The sequence below is a fragment of the Typopeltis vanoorti genome, chromosome 5, assembly GCF_054136105.1.
Source record: "Typopeltis vanoorti isolate ZY-2024b chromosome 5, IOZ_Tvanoo_1.0, whole genome shotgun sequence".
NCBI lineage: Eukaryota > Metazoa > Arthropoda > Arachnida > Uropygi > Thelyphonidae > Typopeltis > Typopeltis vanoorti.
The window spans coordinates 68,402,339-68,419,477 of NC_143553.1; the positions used below are offsets into that span (position 1 = coordinate 68,402,339).

A 17,139-nucleotide genomic window follows, 5' to 3' on the forward strand; every position below is an offset into this window, starting at 1 on the left:
GGGGAAAAGGTTGATCATTATGGGAGTTTAACTACAGCAATATAGATTGGGATGATGACATAATAACCATAAGTAAAGAAAATGAATTTCTTGAGTTTTTGAAGGATAACTACTTCAGACAGTATGTAACAGAAGGACTGAGGGTTTTGGAATTTGATCATCTCAGCAGTTGTTATTATAAATGAAGTGTCCAATCTTCCTCCAGTTGGTGAGAGTGACCATGAAGTGATTACCTGGGTGGTTTCTCCCAAGTTTCTCATAATCACCTGGTGATTATGAGAAACTCAGGAGACAGCTAGGAGCTGTAGCATGGAATGAGGAGTTGGGTGGAAAGGAGATCAGTGCTGCTTGGGTGATATTCAAGAACTATCTAGTAGAAGACATGTCTAAATTAAAGGGTCAGAAAACTAAATAAGACAGGCGTGAAATGAATGAATGAAAAGATTAAGCATGCAATACAGAGAAAAAAGGCATTATAGAGGAGAAATAAGAGTGGCAATAATCAATTCCATAAAGAATACAAAGAACAGGCATGGAGGGTGACTCAGTTCGTAAGGGTAGCAAAAGTTCAGTATGAGCAACAGCTACCAGATGGGGAAAAAAAAAATCATGGAGTTCTTTCAATATGTAGCCAGCAAAAATAAGAACGATTACGGTAGGATGGAGCTGATTGGAGAAAACAATATAAGGACCAGTGATCCCAAGGTATATTTGAGATATTTAATGAGCAATTAATAAAGGTCTTTCATCCATATGAATGTGACATCATGGAGAGTTTGAGAGCAGTGAATTATGAGGGGGAGAAACTAACTGTGAATAAGAAAACAGTATATGCGGAATTAAGCAAGCTTGATATTAATAAGGCTGTGGGACTTGATGATATATCAATGCCTATTCTGAAGGAATGTGCCAAGGAGTTGACATATGCCTTGACATATTTGTTTAATAATAGTCTTACACTGGGTCAATTCCAAAGGAAGGCAAGATTATATTGCTTCATAAAGCAGGTGACAGAACTCATGCATCAAATTATAAGCCAATCTGAATGTCAGATGTTGTGGTTAAAGTGTTGGAAAGACTGGTGCAAATCAGAATCCAGAAATAGGTTGACAACAATATTATTATCTTTGATGGGCAACACAGATTTGCTAAAGGGAGGTCAGGTTTTAGTAATCTGCTTACTTATTACAATAAGATGACAGCAGCATTGGATGCAGGAGATAGATATACAGTAACATACTTAGACTTTGCAAAGGCTTTTGATAGATTATCGCATGACAAGTTGTTAGTCAAATTAGAGTGAATGGGACTAGATATTAGACTAGTCTGATAAGTATCAACAAGTTGAGTATGGGGGGGGGGCAATATCTCAGGAGAGTCACTAGTGGTGTGCCTCAGGGATTTCTTTCAGAGCCATTGTTGTTTAACCTGATATTAATGATATTGGGGAATATTTGAATGGAGATATTCTGTTGTTTGCAGATAATGCAAAGTTTGGATGAACTATGAGGAGCAGAGCAGATATTGTGGGGACCTTTCAAGAAGACAAATAGATTGAGTGAATGGACACAGGAATGGAGATGCCAGTTCAATGTTGCAAAATGTAAGGTTGTAAAATTTGGAAAACAAAGATGAGATGTAGAATTTACTCTTGGTATTGATATATTCTTGATGATTGAATAAATAAGAGATCTTGGGGTGATGGTGGATAAGGATCTGAAATTTAGAGGACATAATGCCAAGATTGTGAGAACGACACACTGAATTTTGGGAATGATGCAGTGAACACCGACATGTAGAAATAAGGAGATTCTGGATCCATCATATAAGGCTCTAATTAGGCCATGCATGGGCTACTGTGTACAGATTTAGTTGTCTGGTTTTCAAAACAGGGGAAGAGATGTTGGAGAGGGACCAGAGATGATTGACCAAAATAGTTTCTGATCTCTGGAATGTTGAATATGAAAAAAGGTAGAGATTATGCAATTTGCAGAGTCTAGTGGATAGGAGGAAGAGGGATGACGTGATAGAGGTGTACCAATTAGTAAGGGGTTGTTATAGGATTAATGTTGAAAAGGTATTTCATAAGATGGTGGGAGATTGGAGGAGAACAAGAGAGCATTCCTGGAAGCTATATAAGGGGGGGGGGTGAACAGGGAAGTGAGAAGTGGGTTTTTTGCATGGAGAGTTGTGAATGACTGCCTGAGAACATGGTGTCTGCAGAGAATTTGAATGTGTTTAAGGCAATGGTATAATGAGCTGTGTGTATGACAAAAGAGAACTCCTAGATGAGTCTGTAAATTCATGTGGTCTTGGGATAATAATAGTATCATACTTTGTTTTGTACTCATTCACAATCATGGCATCCACAATAGACTCTGGCAACCTATTCCACTCATTCATCACTCTCCATGCAAAACCTTTAGTCCTTGCACCCATGCTAACTGCATTCTTTTTCAGTTTCCAAGGATGGCTTTTAGTACTCCCACTACAACCAGACCTGTTCTGAAAAATTTACTCTGTATTAATTTTGTAAAAACTCTTCAGTAATTTGTATGTCTCAATCATATCATCCCTTCTCTGCCTGTCAACCAATTTCTGTAACCAACAAATCTTCTACCTATCCTCATGAGGTTCATGCAATAGACCTGCTACCATCTTGGCCACTTGACTTTGGATCCTGTCAAATTCCTCATCTGCAAGAAACTCAAAGTGAACAGACCCATGCACAATAGTTAAGATGTTGTCTCTCTCTCTCCATAGCATAATAACAAGAGGTATAATAATTTGCTTGTCTCTGCTCATCAGAGTATTCTTCAGTAACCAAATAATTCAATGAGCTGCTCTAGCCACTTCTGCAATATGCAATCTGAACTATAACCCTATCCACTAACATCCCCAAATCCCTAGTTTTGTTAATTTCCTAGAGTACAGTTCCATCAATGTAGTACACTGCTGGTAATTTTTTCACCTGAAAATGCATAATCTTACACTTTGCCACATTAAACTAACATCCATTCTCCGTTATCCAGACTACCAGCCTATCCAATTCATTCTAAAATTTTAACAATATCTGTATTAACTATTGCTCTACTCAATTTTGCATCATCAGCAAACAACTAAATAGTTCCTCTCAGATTATTTCCTATATTGTTAATGTACAAATTAAATAGTATCAGCCCAAGAACACAGCTCTGCCACTAGTTACAGACCTACTACTGGACTACTCCTAAATAAACTACTCTCTGATATCTCTCCATTAACCACCCTCTTATTCACATTATATCAACTTTATATTACCAACTTTACATTCTTTATCATGTAATTCCACCTGCAATTTATTGATTAGAATTCAATGTAGCATCCTATTGAAAGATTTTGCAAAGTCCAGCAGCATTGCTGTAAACCCGTTACCTTTATCCAACTCAGCTATCACTGTATTATAAAATATGAGCAGGTTACTGAGGCACAACCTATCTAACAACAAAACCATGTTGTCCCCCAATACAGTATCCCATTTCTGTATTTTGCTCTGACCAACTTCTCCAATACCTTGACAACTCCTGATATGCTGTCAGCTAGTAATTTTCTACATCAGTTTTGGAGCCTCCTTTATGCAATGGAACTACTTTTCATCCCCTCGGGACTAACCCTGAGCTGAGACATAGATTAAATAACATGGTCAAAGGTGATGCCAATTCCCTAGCACCTTCTCATAAAACTTGGTATACTATCTAAACCCATAACTGAATTCATATTGAGGTTCTGTAATATGCTATGCACCTCCAGTTCATTTACCTCAGTTTCCATATTATTATGTGACACCTCCAAGGTGTCCAAAGATTCATAGAGGAAGGGCACTTACTCTACAACTCTCCATCTCCACCACTGAATCCAAACTACAGCAAACCACATCATCTACACCAATGCCATCTACTGTCCTCCACTACCACTAGTATTTTCACAGACAATCACAAACATCCATGCCCATGGCAGGATTCAAACCCACAGCCTTTTGGCTGAAAGCGGATAAACTAACCACTCGGCCAACCAGGCCAGAAACCTTTTGTCTCTCTCGATATTGCAATATTTCCACCTGGATGATATGCTCTTGCAAAGCGTTCACTTAGTAATTCAACTGTTTCATCTAATTCAGTTACCTCTCTACAACTGGCATTCATTAAAAATCATTGGAATAGACAGTCCCAATTACCACTTAGCCAAGAAATTAGCAGCAACACTCAAGGAGTTGGTAGGTCATTCCCCCTCCTACATAAAAAACACACAATACTTTATAAATAAAATTAAAAACATAACACTTGACAAAGATGACTTATTAGTCAGTTTTGATGTTTCTGCCCTTTTCACTATTGTCCCCATCAATGACACAATTCTCCTATTACAGAACAAATTCCTGCCCGACATTACGGCCCTCTTTGCCCATGTACTACAGTCCAGTTACTTCGTGTGGCAAAACTAATTTTACCTACAGAAAGAAGGTACAGCCATGAGCTCACCACCATCCCCCCCCACACACACACACACAATCGCTAACTTCTACATGGAAACCTTTGAGCAAAGGGCTCTTGATTCCGCCACGCTAAGACCGACAGTCTGGCTTAGATACATTGACAACGTGTTCACAATCTGGCCGCACGGGCGACAAACACTAAACACATTCCTTAGCCACCTGAACAAACAACACGAATGCATACAATTTACCATCAAAATCTAAAATCAAAATTCGCTCCTATTCCTAGACACACTAGTCACACGTCTTCCTTCAGGCAGTCTATCCTTCATGGTCTACCGAAAACCGACATACATTGGCCAATACATACATTGCGAATTCATACCACCACCCATCACAAAAATATGGAGTCATTGTAGCCCTTAAAAACAGAGCTACAACATGCTCTAACCAGCAAGCCCTGAAACAAGAACTAAAAATCATCAGTGACACATTCATAAATAATGGCTATAACAAAAATACTATTAATAAAATACTCCGTAAAACAACAACAAAAACGAATCCATACCATGCATTAAAGGGTTATCAGAAAAAATCAACAGAATCCTACAACATTATAACCTCAATGCCACCTTTAAACCACCCACTAAACTTAAAACCATATTCAACTCCTCTAAGGATCCTCTCCTCCCATTAGCACATCCTGGAGTCTATTGCATCCGCTGCACCTGTAACTTACCTTACATTGGTGAAACAGGATGGACAATCCCTATATGCAAGAAAGAACACATTAGACACATTAAATATAACCATTATGGTGAAGCAGGCCTCTCAGACCACGCGCTCAACACCTTACACCAAATCAACTGGAAAAGCACCCGCTCTTTACACCACACAAAAACCTAGTATGAAAGGAAATTTAAGGAAGCCTGCGAAATCCTGATAAACCACCCAAATATCAACAACAAAGAAGGCATGAAAATTCCAAGGATCTGGATGGCACACATTCAGCCTACCTAATATATAAGATCCAGCATAAGTCAGGACTCTAGCCAATCTTCAACTAGTATTAGAAACCATTCCATACCAACTGGCTGGAATGTAAAGGTATAACCATGATGTTAATATATGTATATAGATAGATACTTGTTGCTGCATCCAATACATTTTTACAACCAACAGATAACACTAATAATAGGACTCTAGCGTTGATGTATGATTTTTTTTTTTCCACCAGAGGTCAGGCCAACAATTGTTGTAGCAGTTGGTCAGTATCTTTAACAAACCAGTTTGATTGTAGTGTAGCTTGTTTTCTGTGTATAGTTGTATGCTCCAGAAGATGACCTTGACATAAAGGTCGAAACGTCGAATGTAGATTTTAGTTATATTAAACTAAAGTTTTTATTCAAACACGGTAGTTATCTCCATAATTTTCAAAAATGCATTCGGATCACCGTGTAAGCTTAAAAGAAAGGATTAAAATCATTCTGTCATAAACATCATTATTATCACGTAACACCTCCAGGGAGGGCACTTGCAATTCTCTGTCTTCACCACTCAATCTACCAACTGCAATGAACCACAACTACACCAATGCCATCAACCATCCCCCACCACTAGTATTTTCACAGACAATCACAAACATTCAGAAATGCACATGGCAGGAATCGAACTCGCAGCCTTTTGGCTGGAAAGCAGATAAGCTAACCACTCAGCCAACTAGATCGGCTCTTGCAACATACTGAAAGAACTCTTTGGAATTATCTTTGGAATGCACACTGCTAATTTCTTTCCATATTCTGCATTTGCCTTTCTTACCACACTGATTACCCTTCTTGCCTGTGCTTCGTACTGCTCATGTGCCTGCTGATCATCTTTCTCCTTGATTCCCTCCACAAATCCTTTTTTTTTTTTTGTAGATCCAAGCTTAATCTACAAGGATGGTATACCTGGTATTATTAAATAGATGGTATTCATCCATTTCACTTCCACTCGATTTATTCTCCTGACTATGTATGCGGTCTGCTATTACTTCCTTCAATATAGACCAGGAAATGTAAGAGAATACAGATTGTGAAATGTTTAGGCAAACTGGTTGGGCATGTAAAAAAAAAAAAAAGAAGGTGATCCTGATGGCTGATTTTAACCACAGGAATATAGATGGGAAGGAGAAGACAGTGTACAGAACCAAGGAGAATGAGTTTGTTGAATTTCTGGCAGCATGTGATTGAAGAACGAGAGGTTTTTAGAGTGTTAGATTTAGTGATAATTCACAAGATGTTATTAATGATGTACTAACACTTCTGCCAGTTGATGAGAGAGTGATGTACCAGTTTGGCAAGTGGTGTAACAAGAAAAGGTTACTGTCAAAAATGAATATATGTGGAAGTATAAGGTGAGTGAATATGGGACGCTCTGTAGTCAACTAGCATCAATACGTTCGGTAGATCAGATATCCAGAAAAGATGTTGACGGCACATAGAAATTCATAAGGCAGTATCTGACGCAAGCAATGTATAACTGCATACCAAGTTTTAAGTGAGTAAATATAGTAGGAGTGAAATATATGAACAATGAAATGAAATTGTTATAGAGGAGGTACAAGACAGTTGATGGTGATCAGATCTATATGGAGCATAAAGTGCAGGATAGGAAGGTGGAGCACGATAAAAAAAGAAAGAATGACCATTGCAAAGGATATAGTGGAATTGTTGAATGAGCACTTCATTAATGTATATCACACTGGTGTAAATAATGCTGTGCTATATGTAGAGGGAAGGCAAGTATTAGGGGAAATTAATAGTGAAAGAATCAGCAGTGTATCAGGTTCTGATTGGGTAAGATGTTAATAAGGCTGCAAGAAGGGATGATATATCACCACATATTTTTAAAGAATGTTTATCAGTTAGCTTGATCTGGTTATTTAATGAAGGTCTTACAGTATGGAAGGTTCCTAAGGAGTGGAAAGAAGGCAAAATAGTAGCACTTCAAAAACATGGTTCTAGGAGAGAAGTTTCCAATTACAGACTTCTTTGTATATCTGCAGGTGTAGTCAAGATACTGGAGAGGCTGATGATTTGTGCCTATGTTACACCTGGAAAACATGTTTTATGCACTTTATTATTCATCACACCTGTAATGATTGAGTCACCAGTCACCATACAAAGCTATATGATTTTCCTTTGACTTTTTATTCCTAATAACTGGCTCCTTCTCATTTTCATTAGCCAATCTGTTCTACAGATGTTTAACCTCATCCTCCAGATGCTTTATTTCACTTTTCATGCAGATGTGCCTTCTTTACAGGATGCCATTTTCAGAAAGCAAAAGCAGTAGGAACACAAATGAACAAAATGACAACAACAACAAGCACTACTGAAAACTACTTATATCCAGCATGAAAGGAAAAAAAATGAAGCACAATAATATGAAAAAAAACTACACTATACACTGTTTAAACCACTTTTCTCAGCACACTCAAACTACTTGTATTAAATTGGATCACTTTTTGAAATAAAATGCTTAAGTTCTATGCCAAAAATATGGGAAGTCATTAAAAACTGTATTTCTTAATTTCTCTCTCTCCATTGTGTGTGTGTGTGTGTGCGCGTGTGCGTGCGTGTGTGTGTGTGCGTGTGTGTGCGCGCAGAGAGAGAAAAGATCCTAATAGTTCAATAATTTTCATCTAGTGCTCTTGCATCTATACAAGGAAAGATGCAATTCTCTATGCACTTGCATTGTTGTTTCTGAATTTTCGATTATGCATTCATTAAAACTGATGTTAGTTTAAGAAACTTCAGCCAAAATATCAGTATCTAATTTTTAATTTTAATTAAATTTCTTTACTGTAAATATGTGTTCTTATTCATGGATTTTACAGTTATCATTTCATCAAAGATGAATAAGCTAGTATTCATCAAAGAATGGATAAGAGTACAAAGGCAGATTTCTTATCTGCTTTTGTAGCCTTCCTACAGCGACTTCTTCCTTCATACCTTTTAGCTGACTATGGGGATACACTGAAGAAATATATTCTGCAGAGATGGGAGTAGTAGTAGGAGGAGTGATATGATTCAGATATCAATCATATTTCTATAAGTTTTTTTAGAGGTGTTTACCAAATAGACACTGAAGAAATGTTCATAAGAATAGCACCATTGGAAAGGACAAAGGGCCATCTCATCCTTGGATGTTACATAAAGGAGGGAGGATCAAATGAGATTTTTGATATGAAGAGTAGTGGATACATGAAATATACCCACCATTTTCTCTTTGAAGGGTGGTGACTAAACAAATATTTTTATAGCAATGTTCAAGTTTACAGCTATCCTGTTTTGTGAGCACTGCCTTGACTGATCACAATATGTAGATCAAAAGAGTTTTCATCAAGTAAATATCTTTTTTTTTTTTTTTTTTGGCAACTTCAATGAATATCAAGGTGAATATCAAAGCTTGAGTAAAATAATATATTCAGGGATAAATATTCTAAAAAATGAATAAATAAATTATTATTACTGAATATTTTCAATTCACCTATACCTCTCTGATTTTTTCCAGCACATACATCTTTTCTTGTAATATCTCTTTACTTATCTCTTGTCCATCACTGCATAGTAACAATTTCTGTGTATCTTCAAGAACCTCAAGGAGACGACCAATATATTCTTCCACTTGCAATGGGTGAGATAAATTGACATCTTCTAATCTGTTCTGTGAAAGCTGTTCTGAAAGTTTGGATAGTCTCTGGAGGGGGGAAAGAAAGAGAATATATATCAGTGATAAAGTCATTTGCAATAAAAATATGAACCTTACTGACAATTTTTAAGAAAAAAATATATTCCTTGGATAACCATTACCTTGGTATATGCAAGATCTCATATGACAAAGTATCAGATAACTTCAGTGTAGCATGATTCTACTAGTGTCTTAATTGGGTAATTTGAAATCACATCCATAGTAACAGTGCTTCTAGGACCTTCAGTAATAAAGGTAGTGGAACTGTGCCAATATACTAGATTCTAATATTATTATTATTATTAGATAATAATATTAATATTATTATTAATAATAATAATAAGACTCATCGAGGGAGGGCACCTACCCTACAACTCTTCACCAACTACAACTAACCGCAACTACACCAATGCCATATACCACCTACCACCACCACCACTTAGTATTTCCACAAACAGTCACAAACATCCATGCCCATAGCAGGATTCAAACCCGCAGCCTTTTGGCTGGAGGGCAGATACGCTAACCACCAGACCAACCAGGCCAGCAGAATATCCTCAAATTCTCAATGAGTTGAGATTTTTGAGCCAGGGAGAGAGAAAATGTGGTTCATCCCATGTTTTATGTTTTTCAAGTCAATGACAGATTAATAAGGTTGGCTAGGTGCATCACCTAATGCACCTAGTCATCCTTATTAATACAGGTGAGTCCCAACTTATGACCATAATGCACTCCTTGAAATGTGCTTGTAAGTTGAATGTTTACAAGTTGAATTGTTTTTTTTCATAAGATGAATTGTTAAATTTATCATTTAAGTTATTAATGTATTCGCACCAGCTGTGTTTGTTAAATGAATAGGGGTCACAATTTATTAGCCTGTGTAGCATTCATAAGTATAAATTGTTCGTATCTTGAAAGTTTGTAATAAGAGATTTGCCTGTAAGCGTGAGCTGAAATATCGTTTGTGTGTAAACACATCACAGCATTTTTTTATATTTGAAGAGATACTGATTGAGTTGATCCATGCCATATAAACATTCCCTATACCATTACTAATATTTCCTAAAGTTTGTGTAGTAGAAGTGAGAAATAGTAGGTTGTTTACAGTGTTTCTTAAAATTTTTGAGCCTGCGGAACCTACATAAAAATATTTATTTTTTGCAATTATAAATTTCAAATGAAAATCCCTTATGAAAATTTTCATAAAAATTATCCTTCTGATAATTTTTATGAAAAATGATAATGAACCATTACTAATATTTTAACCAAGAAAACATACAATACATAATGTTATGAATAATAAAGTAACATAGCTTTTCTAAAAATAATTTAATGAACATTTTGCCCATCTACCGAAGAGTTTTTCAGACACTACTATCTAGTACGTCATAAATAACTGATGCTCTGGGGAATCTGTACAAATTTTCTTGCAGTCATAGGGTTCCATGAAACACAGTTAAAATTAAAACCAATAAACATTGCTTTAGATTATGGCAAACCAACTAAGGCTGTGAAACAAAGTGTAATGAATTCTGTAAATATGATATGTTTTCTACCTGATCTACATGCTATGTCAGATAAAGAAACACATTCTTAGATCTCTGTATAGGAACAGTAACACCTTTAGTTAAGAAGTGGTGAGGCATGGCATCTGCTGATACATGTGGTCATCTCTGCACAATAATGTGGATACAAAAGAGCAAATTGGGACTCAGCAGTGAAGTGCATTGACATTACTACTATAGTATGTTACATGTTTCTATCTTATTAGTGGTTTACAAATACAACTTCTAACCTCACTCCATGTGTAGGTTTTAGACTGATTGGTTTAGGATCTGTTTATTATAGATATAGTTTTCAGATTCTGAACGAAAGAGTCCATCCAATATCTCCCACACAGACAGATGACATTAAAATACATATATGCTTGATTAATTAAAATTCAATGATTGTTTACTTAGAATGGAAATAGTATTATTTATACGTGTCATTCTTTAACCTCTAATACATCATAAATAGTGGTGTTCGTGACCAAATTTCCCATTTCCAGACATTAAATCGTTAACCCTATCTTCCTGATATTACCAATTTCTAAGAAAAGGAACTCTGCAGAGACTAGAATAATAATAATAATAATAATAATAATAATATTATTATTATTATTATTATTATTGTTAAACAAAAAAAAGTATTATCTTCTTAGCAAGAAGAAATGACATCTAGATCCTCTAGATATATGATTTCGATTAGTCAGAGGAAGTAGCAGTGCCTTATGCCTTGCTTATTGAAAATGCAAAGATGCAAAGTGGGTAAAACCATATCATATTTCCAGGGCAGAATTTTCAGAAGACAATACAAGACTGGCAAATTTTAAGGATTCAGAATCTTCCTATACATGGTTGGATATTAGACTAGTGCATTGGATTGGAGATTGGCTGTCTGATAGATATCAACAAGTAGGGAAGCAATATCCCAGAAAAGGAAAGTTCCTACTGGTGTAGGAACTCAAGGGTCTGTTTTAGAGCCATTGCTGTATAACCTGTTTGTTAATGATATTAGGAAGATTTGAATGGGAATATATAGCTGTTTACACATGATGCAAGGTTGGGACAAACTATAAGGAGTAGAGCAGATGCTGCAGCTTTACCAGAAGACTTGAATAGACTGAGTGAATAGGCACAGGAGTGAGAATACCAGTTCAATGTTGCAAAATGTAAAGTTTTAAAATTTGGAAAAGAAAGGTGGGATGAAGAATTTACTCTTGGTGGAGATATACTGTTGGAGTTGGGAGAAATAAGAGATCTTGGGTTGATGGCAGAGAAAGATATCAAATTTAGAGGACATATTGCCAAAATTTTCAGGACAACACAACAAATTCTGGCAATGATGCAGAGGACACCAACTTATGGAAGTAAAGAGATTCTTGTTTCACTGATTAGGTCACATTTTTAGGACTATTGCACACAGATTTGGTCATCTGGTTTTCAAATGGATGAAGAGATGTTGGAGAGGGTTCAGAGATAATTGACTAAAATAGTTTCTGATCTCTGAAATATTGAATATGAAGAAAGGCTTGGACAATGCAATTTGCAGAGTCTAGTGGATAGGAGGAAGAGGGGTGATATGATAGACATACAAGTTGGTAAGAGGTTGTTATAGGATTAATGTTGAATTCATAAAATGGTGGGAGAATGGGGGAGAACAAGAGGTTATTCCTGGAAGCTGTATAAGGAGGGTGTGAAAAGCAAAATTTTTGCATAAAGAGTTGTGAATGATTGGAATGTACTGCCTGAGAGTGTAGTGTCTGTACAAAATTTGAATGTGTTTGATGCATGATATGATGAGCTGTGTGTATATGACAAAAGGGTCCTACTGGATGAGTCTGTGACTCCATGGGACTTGGGATGATAATAATAAAATCCAAAACATTATACACTAATATTATAAAATTAATATAATATAACATTATAAAATTAATATAGTAAAAAAAGTATGAGGATCTCTGTAAGAAAAGGGTATATGTGGAACTACAAGGGGGGGGGGGGGGGATTATGAAGAGCTCAGGAGACATCTTGCAGGTGTAGCATGGAATGAGGAATTAGCTGGAAAAGAGATCAACAATGGTATTATCTTTGATGGACAGCATGGATTTGCTAAAGAGAGGTCATATTTTAGTAATCTACTTACTTATTACAATAAGGTGACCACTTCCATGGACAGAGGAGAAGGATACCCAGTAATATACTTAGATTTTGCAAAGCCTTTTGATAGATTACTGCATGATAAATTGATAGTCAAACTGGAGTGGATGGGATTGGATATTAGATTGGTGCATTGGGTTGGACACTGGCTATCTGATAGGTATCAACAAGTTGTGTATGGGGGAACAATATCCAGGAAAAGGGAAGTTACTAGTGTGTGTGTGCCTCAGGGGTCTGTTTTAGGGTCATTGCTGTTTAACTTGTATATTAATAATATTGGTGAATATTTGGATGGCGATATTCAGTTGTTTGCAGATGATGCAAAGTTGGGACAAACCATAAAGAGTAGTGAAGATCTTAGGCCTTACAAGAATACTTGAATAAATTGAGTGATTGGGAACAGAAATGGGGATGAGAGTTCAATGTTGCAAAATATAAGGTTTTAAAATATGGAAAACAAAAATGGGATGCAGAATTTATGCTTGGTGAGGATATGTTGTCGGAGGTGGAGAAAATAAAAGATCTTGGGGTTATAGTGGATAAGGATCTGAAATTTAGGGGACACACATAGCCAAAATTGTGAAGACAGCACAAGGGCTTCTGGGAATGATGCAGCGGACACTGACTTGTAGAAGTAGGGAGATTCTTATTCCCTTATATAAAGCTTTGATTAGGCACACATGGACTATTGTGCCCAGATTTGGTCATCTGGTTTTCAGAAGGATGAAAATATGTTGGAGAGAATCCAGAGGCAACTGACTAAGGTAGTTTCTAACCTGTGGAATGTCGAGTATGAAGAAAGATTGAGAAGATGTAATTTGCAGAGTCTGGTGGGCAGGAGGAGGAGGGGAGATATGATAGAGATCTACAAGTTATTAACAGGTTGTCATAGGATCAATGCTGGAGAGGTTCTACAGAAAATAGTGGGAGATCAGGGGAGAACCAAAGGTCATCCCTGGAAGCCGTATAAGGAGGGTGTGAGTAGAGGGAGTGAGAAGCAGGTTTTTTTCATGCAGAGTTGTGAATGATTGGAATGTCTTGCCTGAGAGTGTGGTGTCTGCAGAGAATTTGAGTGTGTTTAAAGCACGGTATGATGAGCTGTGTGTTTGATAAAAGGACCTCCTAGATGAGTCTTTGACTCCATGGGATCTTGGGTAATAATAATAATATCCATAGTTCACATATGGTATTAATGTACCATAGGCTTACAGCAGTTCGTGAGTGGGAGTGTAAAAAAAATAGAATATGGGGCTGAACTGACAAGCAGGACTCATATGGCTGTTGAAGCCTAGACTGATGAAGGAAAGCTAGTGATGCTCTTTTTACAATGTACTTTTTATTTGATGAATATGTAACATATATAATGGATGAGGTATAATCTTTACTGTGGTTATCATGTAATTTATTATTTAATGGATAAGGTATATCTTACAGTGATTTTTTTTTGGACTTAATGAAGGTATTTGACAGATAAACAAATTTTGTAACCCTGATGATGTAAGTCCGATTACTTGCATTACTCATATGCATTCCTAGAAGACTGGATGTATGAATAATACACATTTTTAATCATATTATCAGTGCTGCTTCTTTTAATACTTCTCAACTTTGCATCATTAGCAAACAACTGAATATCCCTGTCAATTTACAAGAAATCTCAGTTACTATACTGTAACTTATTTAATAATGATAAGGGAATTATAATTACTGGTACTGATGCCAAGTCCTTTCAGGAATTTTTAAATAATTTGTGGCTTAAATATATTTTTGGTGGATATGTACTGTACTGTATGAGGTGGATGAGACTCAGGACCCAGGAGTGATGGAGATGAGAATCAGAAGGCATACTACCAGTGTTTTGAAGATGGTACATAACACACTGTTACTATGATTGCATCACTGTATTAAATCCTTTTTAGACAACACATTGACTAATATTTGCAATTTTATTAATCTTGTTTCCATTGTAATCAAGAACTCTGGAAATAGTCCAGAGGCTATCTTCAGAGACAGATTAGAAATAGATAATATATTCTTATAATTTTACACCCAAGGATATTGCAATAGAATGTAGAGATCCAATCCCATACATTTCAGGCATTTCTAAACCTACTGGCAGAATCTAAGAAGTTTCATCTAATACTCACATATTTTTTAATCAACAAAATGCTTTTTTTATGTTGATTCCACCCACAGAAGGTTGTAAGCCTATGGTACATTAGTTCCATGAGTGGGATAAGGATTTTTTATTCTATTTTTTATTAATTTTTATAATTTATTTATTTATTTTACATACTCCAGAAACTGCTCTAGAGACAAAACATGGAACTTTTTCAAGCCACTTCAGGCCTCCAATAAGCAGGGCAGTGGTCTCACACCAGGTAATGACATTCATCCTAAAGATAATCACAAACATTTATGCCCATGGCAGGATTTGAACCCGTGACCTGTTAGTTTAAGAGCATAATGTTACAACTTGAACAGTGAATAAACCTTTAATCTATCAGTAAATCATTTACAGCTTTCATTGCATACAAACCACATGTGTAACGTGCATATAGCAGCACTCTATGTTCTAAATGTCCTTTTCTTTCATGCTTACATGGTGATCAGAACACATTATGAAAATTATGGATACATCTACCATATTAGAGTAAAACTTTAGTTTAATAGAAACCAAAATATACACTCAGCGTTTCGACCTTCACAATAAATTCATCCACTGGAGAATAAGTATACGTACAAAGAAACAAGCTGCACTACAATCTACATGGCATGCTAAAGTTATTAATCAGTCGTGCCTGACCTCTGGTCAAAAAATAACCTCACTACATCAAAGCTAGAGTCCTGTTATTATCATTATCTATTAGGTTACAAAGTTAAATTAAGCTGGAGAGTAACATGTTCATACAGAAAATAATAAATAAAAAATAACAGAAATTAAAATTACTTATATAAGTATACATATAAATTGCAACTGGTATGGATAGTGAACAATAAAAAAATGAAATATTGCTTAGAGTCCTAAAGTCAGGGTTTGCTGGAAACTAAGTGGGCTGAATGTGTACCATCCAAATTCTTAGGATTTTTAAGCCCCCATTATTATTAAGATTAGGGTAAATTCACAGGCTTCTTTAAATTTCCATTCATACCAAGTTTTTGTGTGATGCAGAGAACAAGTACTTTTCTAATCAATTCAATGTAGGGTGTTAAGATTGTGATCTGATAGGCCTGCTTTACCAAAATTATTATACAGGTATCCCTCGATTAACGCAGTTAATAAATCCCTCAATGTTACCACATATATCAAAATCGCGTAAATCAAATCTAATAATCAATGGTAAAAAGTACAATTCGTCCATGCTCGATTACAGTATTAATAGTTCGTTTTATATGGTACTCTTTTAGGAAAGATAAAAACTGAATGCAAAGTAAATGTTTAATAAATACTTGTTCCTACATTAGTTACTGCAATTTTTTTATCAAAAGAAGTTATCAAGAGTCGTTTGAACAGTTTTAGTTTTTTTTTCTTATCAACATAAATTCTATGATAAGAAGCAAAATGACTCTCTAGACCTCGGCACACAAGCATTCTTCGATTAACATCTGGATACATATCCATTACTTGCTGCTTAAGCGATTCTAAACTGCGAAATATTCCATCCAGTTCTTTGACTATTATCTCTTTTGGAACCTCATCTTCACATTCCATTTGTTTGTTGTCTTCATATGTGCGTTGTTGTTCAATTTCAAGAAGTTCACTGTCACTGAAATCTTTTGAATTTGAATTCAATAATTCTTTAACATCTTCTGCATCAACACCATCAAAACCAATGTCTTCACCAATTGCAATGATTTCTTCGACCATGTTGTTCACAGGATTTTGAAAATGACCTAAGTCATTAGCACATTCTGGCAAAAGGTTTTTCCAAACAGCTTTCATGCAGCTAGAAGACACTTGCTCCCACAAGTCATGAATGTTTTCAATTGAGTGTTTAATGGTATAACAATTCACACATTGATAATTTATTTATTTATTCATATGGAGTTTCCTCCCTTTCCCCCCCATCCCTATTGGGGTGAGTTGAGCCCCCTTATGGGGGGGATTAAGTATTTATGGCTATAGATCCGTGTGTGTTCACGGCCGGTTTGCCTACTTTGCAGGATGAAAAACCCCAGATAAACTGGGGGGGGGAAAACCCTTCTATGAGTGTTTAATGTTAAATTTTTTCC

The 17,139-nt window shown here is 36.0% G+C and overlaps 1 protein-coding gene across 2 annotated transcripts in view; it reads right to left on the minus strand.

Moving 5' to 3' along the window:
• LOC150106497 (uncharacterized) overlaps nucleotides 1–17,139 on the minus strand; it is a 553,742-nt gene that overhangs the window by 172,679 nt on the left and 363,924 nt on the right. For both annotated transcript variants that reach the window (XM_090393159.1, XM_090393158.1), the window contains one exon: nucleotides 9,011–9,214. In XM_090393159.1, the coding sequence (XP_090249285.1) occupies nucleotides 9,011–9,214 (204 nt within the window). The remainder of the gene's footprint in view (nucleotides 1–9,010; nucleotides 9,215–17,139) is intronic.